This window comes from Panthera pardus, unplaced genomic scaffold (assembly GCF_024362965.1).
Source record: "Panthera pardus isolate Hobbes unplaced genomic scaffold, ASM2436296v1 HiC_scaffold_323, whole genome shotgun sequence".
In the NCBI taxonomy this organism is placed as follows: Eukaryota; Metazoa; Chordata; class Mammalia; order Carnivora; family Felidae; genus Panthera; species Panthera pardus.
In genome coordinates this window covers 2,313-11,806 of record NW_026526903.1, presented here as the reverse complement: position 1 = coordinate 11,806, position 9,494 = coordinate 2,313, and the positions used below count along the sequence as shown (strand labels likewise).

Genomic DNA, 9,494 nt, shown 5'->3' with positions numbered 1-9,494 from the left:
TGCCATTGTTTTCTCTGCGCGCTCCGGGATCACCACACCACGGTCTTCAGAGCCGTCCTTACCGCCGTGACAGTACAGCAGCCACGCCGGCTCCTCAGGGCTTCCCGCAGGTGGCCCTTCATCCCGGTTCACTGCAGGTGACAGCCTGATGAAGGAAGAGGTCCCCGCAGAGCACGGGTGCTACGTACGCGCCCAGTTCCCATTGGCAGGGAGCCCGAGCCCTGCCCTGGGGCCCAAGGGCGCGACCACACCCATCCCCACATCCCCACTTGGCGGGCCCCTCTTCTGAGAGCACTCCCAGGTCCGACTCTGTAGCAGTCGGGCAGGAGAAGGAGACGAGAAATAGACACGGTTTCTCAGCAGACGAAATCGAATACGAGCATTTGGTGGCTCAGGGCCCGGAGGGCCGAAGAAACAGATCGTATGGCAGAAAGCTGCCGTCCCTAAGGCGAGGGGAAGCGGGGAAGAGGTCGGGCTGAGCAGACACCTAGACGCCAGGATGAGGGGCCTGGAAGAGGCAGAGCCCGGATCTCTGAGGAGGGGCTGCCACAATTTCTCAGGGAAGGCGGAAGCAACCTTATCCACCACGAGGGGATATGGGGCAGGAGATGATTTCTGAGGACCATCTTCCAGGTCAGTAATTCTTTCTTCAGTGGCATCTGTTTGTGGTTTCATCCGTCTGTTGACGGATTTTATTCCAAAGGCTATGTTTTGTGACTCCTACGCTTTTTCATGTCTATTTTAGAGAGACCGAGAAAGAGCATGAGCAGGGGAGGGGCAGAGAGAGAGGGAGACACAGAATCTATGCTCCAGGCTCTGAGCCATCAGCACAAAGCCCGACGTGGGGCTCAAACTCACGAACCGAGAGATCATGACCTGAGCCAAAGTCAGACACTTAACAGACTTAGCCACCCAGGCGCCCGACTTCGACAGTTCTTTTTCAAAATTGCCTGGGTGCTTTTTTTTTTCTTTTAAGGAACCTCTGTGTGCCCAACGCGGGGCTGGAACTCGCAACCCCGAGACACAGAGTTGCGTGCTCTAGTGATTGAGCCGCCCAGGTGCCCCGTGCCTGGGCTTTTAAAATTATTCTTATCTGTTCGATTCCCTCTTCTGTGTTTTTATTTTGTTGTGTCTCACAGGCCATTGAAGACTTGGGGAGGTGGAGTAGCTTTCTATCACAATAACGCAAACAACGCGTAGATATCCACGAGCGCCACTCTCTGATCTCCTGAGAAATCAAAGGTAATGCCAGTCTGGGTTTTGAAGTCCCCCCCCCCCCCCGCCCTGCCCCGGTTAAGCACAAGAGGGGAAGGCGGCTCTCTTTCTCACCCTGCCCCCTTTGCTGTGTGCTGGCCCCAGGAGGCTTCCGTGGGGGATGGCCACCTGGGCTCACCTCTCAAGCCTCCAGGACATGCTGAGTGTGCCACACGTTCCCCGGGGACCTCCAAGTGAGGGAGCGAACCGCGCCGTAGAGCACAGCCCCACAGAAGGGGATCTGGCTTGAGCCCGACGTCCTTGATCCACACCCCGCCTGGGCCACTTGCCAGCTAGTGGTGCGGAAGAAGCCGTGAATGGGGATCACGCCGCGAACAGGCTGCTAGGGCTGCGGGATGGGAGGAGCCGAGGCACACCGCAAGCACGCAAGGCCATGACCGCAAATGATGTCCTCTGGCCTCTGAGAGTTGCACCCTGGGAAGGTCCACAGGGCCAGTCCTGTCTTCGACAGGCCTGCCGGTTCTCCACCAAGGTGGGCCGTGTCTTCAAGTCGAGGTTGCTGACACGTGTCCCGCTGGGCCTCTGGGGGTCCTGGGCCGGAAGCCTGGGGTGAGCTACCCTTCCAGGGAGGGTGGATGTGCTCGGCCCGCCCGGAGCCCAGCAGTACCACGACGATGCAGGGGGAGCGGTTCCTCTCTCAGCCTGCAGCTAGGGGTGGGGGGAAGGCAGCCCCTCCCTGTTCGCAGCTGCTAGGACTGGAGTCAGGGGGGCGTTGGTCCCCGCTCCCTCAGACCCACTTCTCCTGATAGCACCATCCTGCCTTTGTCCCGCGGGGGTCACCCTTCACCAACACGGGTTTTAGGTGGGGTCTCGGTTCTGCCCTCTGACCTTCTGAAAGCCATTTGCTCCTGGCACCTGGGAACCCCACCCCGGGAGCTCCTCCCCACCCCGGGAGCTCCTCCCTACCCCGGGAGCTCCTCCCCACGGCCCTAGCGCATCCCTGCTCACCCACCCCTGACTTTGCATTTGCTCTGCGTCCTCTTCCCCGGGATTTCTCTTGCTTACCCGCGCGCAACCTATGCGTGTTTCTCATTCCGTATTCGCTGGACTGGCATCCCTGGAGGGCAGAGGCTGGCTGTCAGAGTGGCACCGCCCCCAGCCCCCAGCCTAGGCAGCACTGCATCATGTGACCGGCGCCCAGGGCCACAGCCATTGGCCCAGCGGGTCAACCTACCAGCCCGGGTCACCGAGGACTTGGCAACAGGCTCACCAATGCCACCCCGAGTCTCCTTACTGTCATCACACGTGGGAGGAGGCCTTCGTGCCCACGATACGCAACCCAGAAATCGCCAATTGACAGTTTAATACCCTTGGTGGTATAAAGATGTGTAACTTTGGGGCGCCTGGCTGGCTCAGTCTGTAGAGCATGTGACTCCTGACCTCAGGGTGTGAAGTTGGAGCCCCGGGGGGGGGGTGTAGGGATGACTTAAAAACAAAAACTTTAGGGGCGCCTGGGTGGCTCATTCGGGTAAGCCTCCGACTTGGGTTCAGGTCATGATCTCACGGTTTGTGAGTTCTAGCCCCACATGGGGCTCTGTGCTGTCAGCATAGAGTCCGGTTTGGATCCTCTTGACTCCCTCTCTCTGCCCCTCCCCCACTCGCGTTCTCCCTCTCTCTCAAAAATAAACAAACATGGAAAATAATTAAAAATTGGGGTGCCTGGGTGGCTCAGTCGGTGGAGCGTCCGACTTCGGCTCAGGTCACCATCTCACTCACGATTCGTGGGTTCGACCCGTGTGGGGCTCCGGGCTGACAGCTCCGAGCCTGGAGCCTGCTTCAGATTGTGTGTCTCCCTCTCTCTCTCCGCCCCTCCCCTGCTTGTTCTCTGTCTCTGTCTCTCAGAAATAAATCGCGTTAAAATTTTTCAAAGAAAATAAGTGAAAATAAAAGTAAAATAAAAACTTAAAAAAAAAAAATGTATACCTTCTTGACTGCCCAAACCGGCAAGCCTTGTCCTTGAAGACAAAAGACATACTGGGGGCAAAATATTTGCAACATAGGTAACAAAGAACTAACAGCCCTAGTGTACCACCAGTGGGGTCTTTCTGTCGGGAAGGCCATCTCTTAGTATCTATTGACATTTCAAACGCCCATAGGTTTTGACCTGTCAATTTCACTTAGAGGTAATTATCCTAGAGGGAGGCTGACACACGTTCACGGTTGGTACTTGCGGTGCTAATGCCAATGGCAGAGAGAAGAGGAAAGGTAAACGTACCATCCAGTTGGGGATTCATTATGTAAATTATAGTAGCTGCATATAGTACATACATACAGTACATGCATCAGATACCACGCAGCCAGAAGAGAGATGAGCTAGACATTTGTTTAGTGACATGGAAGGTTTTCAAAGACCTATTGCTAAGTAAGTAAGAGAAAATCACAATTAAATATATAGGATGTATGCTTTTTATTTTTATTCATTTTTGTTTTTCCCTGCCCGCTCCCCCGCCCCCGCCCCCGCCCCAGGGTATATGCTTTGTAAAACTCTGTAAATGACTATGTTGGTGATTGCATTAGAAGACTATATGTAGAAGAGAGAGACAAAATTGTTAACAATCTTGCTTAATATAATGTTGCTTTGTAAAAATGTTCAACGATGCGCTCTAAAACTGTGCAGGGTGCTAATGGAAAATGGTAACAGCCAGGGTGGACCGCAAGTGGGCACTTTCTCCTAAAGCTAAACATCCAGGGGCGCCTGGCTGGCTCGGTGGGAAGAGCGTGCAACCCTTGATCTTGGGGTGGTGGGTTGGAGCCCCACGTTCGGTATAGAGAGTACTTAAATAAATACCCTAAAATTAAATGAAATATTTAAAGCTAAACATCCATGTCCATAGGACCCAGCAATTGCACTCTTGGGCATTTAGGCCAAAGAAACAGAAGCTTAGGATCACGCGAAAACATGTACGTGAATGTCCATAGCGGGGGTATCTGCAGCAGCCTAGGACTGGGGACGAGCAGCGTGTCCTTCAGCGGGTGAATGTTTGAAGCAACCGGTCGATCCACACCAAGGACCGTAGCTAGCAATACGAAGGAAGAACTGACTATGGATACACGCGACCATCTGGATGGATCTCAAGGGCATTATGAGAGTGAAGGGAAAAAAGCCCACCCCGCGTCACTGAGACCTACTGCATACCGCATGGTTCCATTTACCGAAGTGCTCAAATGACCAACTTGTACACGAGCGAGCACACAACACTGGTGGTCGCGGGGTGGGAGGGAGCAGAGGGGAGGAGGCTGTGGTTACGAAAGGTTAACAGGAGGGGTCCTTGGGAGGGAACCAACTGGACGCGGATGCCCGTGGGAGTCGCCCGAATCTACACGCGTGGCGAAAGTGCAGAGCTACGCGCGGCCGCACACGCGGGTGCGGCACACACGGAGCAGCTCTCGGACGGCAGCAGTGCCAAAGCCGGGTGTGCGATTGCACTAGATGTGCACCCTGCCGGTCCCAGGGAACTGCGGGAGGCGCCCTGGCGCTTCTCCGGAACTCCCCGTGAGGTCCGTTACTTCAAGATCCAAGTTCCAGCCGAAAGCACACAAGCAGGGCTTGGCGTGGACGGACACGACGACTTGCGCGACTCTGCACGCAGACGTCCCGCTCGTCCCGCCGGGACGTCTAGGCGTCGCGCGGCCCACCGGGCCCGACCGCTAGAAAGGAGCGCGCGGGAGCCGAGCCCAGAGGGGCGCGCAGGAGACCGGCTTGTTTTGATTGGGCAGGGGACACGTCCGTCAGGCCGCGGGGCCGGGGCTTCCGCGGGCGGCCTGGGAGCGGCCCCGTCCTGAGCCGAGCTGGGGCATTGGCGGAGCTAGCCGGAAGGGGTGGGCAGGAAGGCGGTGCCCCGCGACCTGTGGGGCGGGGCTTCCTGTGGCGCGCTGAGGGACAGGAGGAGACCGGTGCCGGGGCGGTGAGGGTGGGCGCGGCGTGCGCGGACGACGCCCCGGCCTTCTGGACACCGCCCTCCGTCCCTGGGCTCCGCTCCCCGCCTCTCCGGGTCCTGGCCCCTGCCAGAGTCTCCGTTCCCCGAGGCCTGGGGACCTGTGCGTTCCGCCGGGGCGAGGCCGACCTGACGGTGTCTGGCCCTCTAGACGGCCAGGGCCAGTGTATCGGGGCCCCCGGGGGCCTAGTGAGGGGAGAAGGGGGCGGCGGCCCCACCGGGATGACCAAGGGCATGGTCACCGCGTCTGCAGCCCCTCCCCGCCCTGGCCTCGGAGAGCGGCCTTGCTGTGCGGTCCGGGGCGCATCCAGCCTCCCGGGGACCGGATCGCGGCACCCCCGCCCCACTCTCCCCCCCCCCTCCGCCCCTTCCTTGCCCGGCGCGCTGTGTGTTCCAGCGGCCCTGCGTGCGTCTGGGACAGTTCTCTGTAAAGCATGGATCCCACCTCCACACACACACAGGCCTAGTACCCGCTACCCGGGAAAAGGTGGGCAGAGCTGGTGCCCGTACCCGCGAGTGTGGTGTTGGCCAGGGGAGCTCTCCAGGCTCCTGCAGGTGAGGACGGCAGGAAGGTAACAAAGTCTTTCCCACGCCACTTGACAGGTGTGGCCCCCCTGGGAGAGAGGCCTGCCCGAGTCACCCTGCTCTCCAGGACCACCTGTGGTTGTCCCTGCCTGTCACCTGGGGAGGTCACAAGCAAGGGCGGCCCCGCAGAGGCAGAGAAAGCTCGTGGCTTCTCTACAAGTGGGTGCCATCAGGAACCATCCGTCCCCGTGGTTCTCACGCTGGACGGCCGCGTGGGAACACCTGGAGGGCTTGTTCAACCTGGCGACGCCGGACTCCACCCCGGGGTCTCTGATCTTGCAGATCTGCGGTGGGGCCTGAGAACTTGTGACTCTAACAAGCTCCGGGCTGACGCTGCTGCCACCACCACGGGTCTGGGTCTGGGACCCCCTCTGTGAGGAGCACTGCTGCGGAGACCTGAGACTCACTCCTAGGTGTGTGCGTGCCCCGTGCCCTCCCTACCTGGGCATGGCCCCTTGGCCGGGTCCCCACGGGCCTGGGAAACGCCAGGAGGCTGCTAGCCCTCGAGGATTCGGGGACTTCCCAACGAGGGGCAGTCAGCGTTTCCTGCCCCGGTTTGTCTGGAGGGCACCGTCCACAGCCCGGGCGGGGAGAAGGTGTCTGTCGGGTTTGTACAGGCGCCCGGCAAGTCCCAGACCGGAGCGGATAGGTCCGGACACGTAGGAGAGAGAGGGGCGGAGATCAGAGTGGGGCCCGGCAGTGGGGATGCAAAGAACCCTCGGATGAGGCAGAGGACAGAGCCGCACCCTGAGCTCGGGGCCGGGGGAGGACCCTGGGCCCTGAGACCGAGAACGTGGATCTGGGGGGAGCGTGCAGACGGGCAAGGGGGTCGTCTGCCCGGGACCGGCCCTGCCAGTCGTCTGGTCCGTGGGTGCCGTCGGCCCTCTAGCTGCTGGGAAGCCACTGCCTTTCTCCAGCAACATGGCCTCCCGGGGCCCCGGCGGTGCCGCCCGGAGCTGCTCGGCACCCGGCGCCACGACCGCCACCCACCCACCAGGGCCGGTCTCTTTGGTGGTCGCTGTTGGTTTGACTCCGCGGTGGCTTGTCCCCGGCTGGTGGGGGCAATGCAGTGCCCGGCACTGGCCGCCATTTGTCTCCAGAATGAGCAGCTCTGCAGGGTGGCGCACGAGCGGGTTCTGGCCGTGGGGTCGAAGGGTGTAGCCTCTGCCTTTCCTTCTCCCTGCTCGCGCCCCCTGCCTCTAGCTACCGGGTCTTGGCGCTTTTCCTGCTGGACCGCTTCAAGCTCTCTCGATAGGTTGATGCTACGAGGCCTGAGTCACGTCTTGCTAATCTTTCCCCGCGCTGCACTGTCACTTGTCTCTTGACTGTGGTTTTGGGTTTGTTCAGGCCGGGCAGACGCGTTTAGTTTCTGTGTCATCGGGCTTTCCAGGCTCTTCCTAATGGCTTCCGGGGCTTCTCGTGGGTTCCTTTGCTCCAGACTTACTCAGAGAGGCTTTCTCCACGTAAATACCCGAGCGGCTCTGCGACGTGGCACACGAGCGTGTTGTGGCCGTGGGATCAAACGGACTAGCCTCTGCCTCTCGTCCTCCCTGCTCCCCCTGCCCCCAGCTACCGGGTCGTGGCGCTTTCCTGCTGGACCGCTTCCTTGTATTCCTCACCCATTGCTGCACACCGAGTTACCCCGACGTACCCCTGCCACCACTAATCCCTGTGTTCTGACCTCCACACTGTCTGAGGACAGGCTCCTAGAGGGCTCGGTTGGGGGGCTCTGGCTCAAGGTGGCTCACAGGCCGCAGTCCAGGCATCAGCTAGGGCCCAAGCCACCCGGTCTGCCTGTCGAGCGGGCCCTGCATCCAAGCTGGCTCCCGTGGCTGTGGCGGGGCCCCGGTGCCTCCCCCGTGGGGCCCCTCCATAGGGCAGCACAGGGCAGGGCTTCCCAGAGCCAGCGATGTGACAGACGGGAGACAGAAAGAGACAGAGAGCGAGGGGGCAGAGGGGGGTGGAGAGAGAGAAGAGAGGGGCCCCGAGATTGAAGCCTCAGCCGTTTTACAACTTCATGTCTGTGTTCTTGTTCCCTCCCCTCTGCTGTGTCCTTCTAGGTCACACGGGTCCACCTGGAGCAGTGCTGGAGGGGACGACACAGGAGGAGCGTCCTGGCTCCTGAACCTGGGTGCGGGCGTCCTGGTCTCACAGGGCCCCTCAGGAACACGTCCTTTGTCTAAAGGGGGGGTGGCACGTTCCGGCCCGGTGACCAAGGCAGGCAGGGCCCGCATGTGTATGGGCAGAGGGTGGCTCTTCGTCTTTAAAGGCTTGCAGACAAAACGCACAAAGAGCCAGAGACAGGAAGAAGAATATGGGACCGGGTTCCCGGGCGGCCCACGCAGCCCAAGAGGGGCGCTTTCTGCCCTTTGCAGGGCAGCGTGCAGCCCTGGCGGCCGTCCCGGCACAGGGGCGGGCAGCTGTCTGTCGTCACGGCAGCCGGTCAGCACCGTTGCCAGCGTGCTGAGTCCTGCCCAGGCCTGAGAGCAGGAGGCTCCGGACCGCCGGTGCTCCCGCCCGGGCGCCTCAGTCCCCGGGCGCCCCCGCATCCTCTCCTTCCCCGGGGCCGGGGGCAGCTGCCCCGTGAGGCAGGCAGGGGTGACCTCTCTCCACACACAGGCGTGCCCTCCCTTCTGCCCCCTGCCCTCCGCCGGGCGGCTGGCAAGCGGGTGAGGGCAGGGAGTGGAGAGGAGCGGGCCCCTCCTCAGTGATGGTTCGGGTAGCCGGGTGGCCCCGTGCTGGACTCTGGTGGCCCAGGTGGTGGCAGGCTTGCGGTGGGGGAGGGGCGGGGTGCAGCTGTCAATCCAGGAAGGAGCTCCCACTGTGGCCACAGGAGGCCAGCAGCATCTGGTTTCCCTGGGGAAGTGCCCACCCCGTCCTTCCTGGCTGGGCCTCAGAGATGAGCTCGCTCTGACACGCTCTGACATGCTCACGAGCTCTGTGTGTCACGCCGGTTCTGTGGGCCGGGCCTTTCCCGTTGGCCGTTGCTGCCGCGCAGGGCCAGGCCCCGTGGTGCAGCTCGTGGCACCGTGCGGGGGGGGGGGGGGGGGGGCGGGAAGGGGGCGGCCGCCGTGTGCTTTTTGAACCCGAGGACAGAGGGTCTCGGGGCAGCGGGGCCGTGTCCCGGGAGCAGCAGCAGAGACCAGGGCGTTGCTTGCTGGGCCTGACCTCGGGGACTGTGGTCGTGGCTCCTGGGGACATCCCCCGGCCAGCGTGTCGGGTGGCTTGGTCCTGAAGACGGCCCCCCGGAGACCCACAGGCCCAGTGTGGCCCCACACGCCGGGGCCATCTGACCGGCGTCGTCGCCAGCTCCCTGGCGTGTGTCTGAGCTGAACGGCTTTCCCGTCCCTCGGCCCCGGCAGGAGGAACAGCAAGGAGGGCCCGGCCTTCCCTCTTCCCTCGGAGGCCTCCTGCCCCTGGTGGTGGTGGCGGTGGTGGCGGTGGTGGTGGCGGCGGCGGCGGCGGTGGGGGGGGGGGGGCGGGGGGGCGCGGAGTCTTCCCTTTCCCTCACGGGGCCGCGCAGGCGCTCCCCCTGGTGGCCGGCCCTGTGGGTGGGCGCAGCCCCCGGCAGCCAGATCCTGCGCCCGCTCACCTGCCCACCCACCTTCGGTGCCCATCCCTGCACCTCACCGTCTCTGCCCGAGGACGTCTGTGCCCGGCCGGTCCTCAGCAGCTGTGCCGGCTCAAGGGCAACCCCCC

General features: G+C 61.8%; 1 protein-coding gene and 1 long non-coding RNA gene across 3 annotated transcripts; both read left to right on the top strand.

Annotated features, from left to right (window-relative positions):
* The first annotated feature begins 20 nt into the window (after window positions 1-20).
* LOC128774480 (uncharacterized) lies at window positions 21-3,864 on the top strand. Of its 2 annotated transcripts, XR_008419025.1 has the most exons (3): window positions 21-633; window positions 977-1,041; window positions 1,140-3,864. It is a non-coding gene; the product is annotated as an uncharacterized LOC128774480 (long non-coding RNA). The 2 variants fall into 2 exon arrangements; XR_008419024.1 differs by lacking the exon at window positions 977-1,041.
* Window positions 3,865-4,569: 705 nt separating this feature from the next.
* On the top strand, window positions 4,570-6,235 carry LOC128774481 (translation initiation factor IF-2-like). Its single transcript, XM_053893560.1, has 3 exons — window positions 4,570-4,867; window positions 4,993-5,697; window positions 5,814-6,235. Exons 1-3 carry the CDS (start codon window positions 4,570-4,572, stop codon window positions 6,170-6,172), a joined length of 1,362 nt encoding a protein of 453 aa, XP_053749535.1. The 3' UTR covers window positions 6,173-6,235.
* The last annotated feature ends 3,259 nt before the right edge of the window (window positions 6,236-9,494 follow it).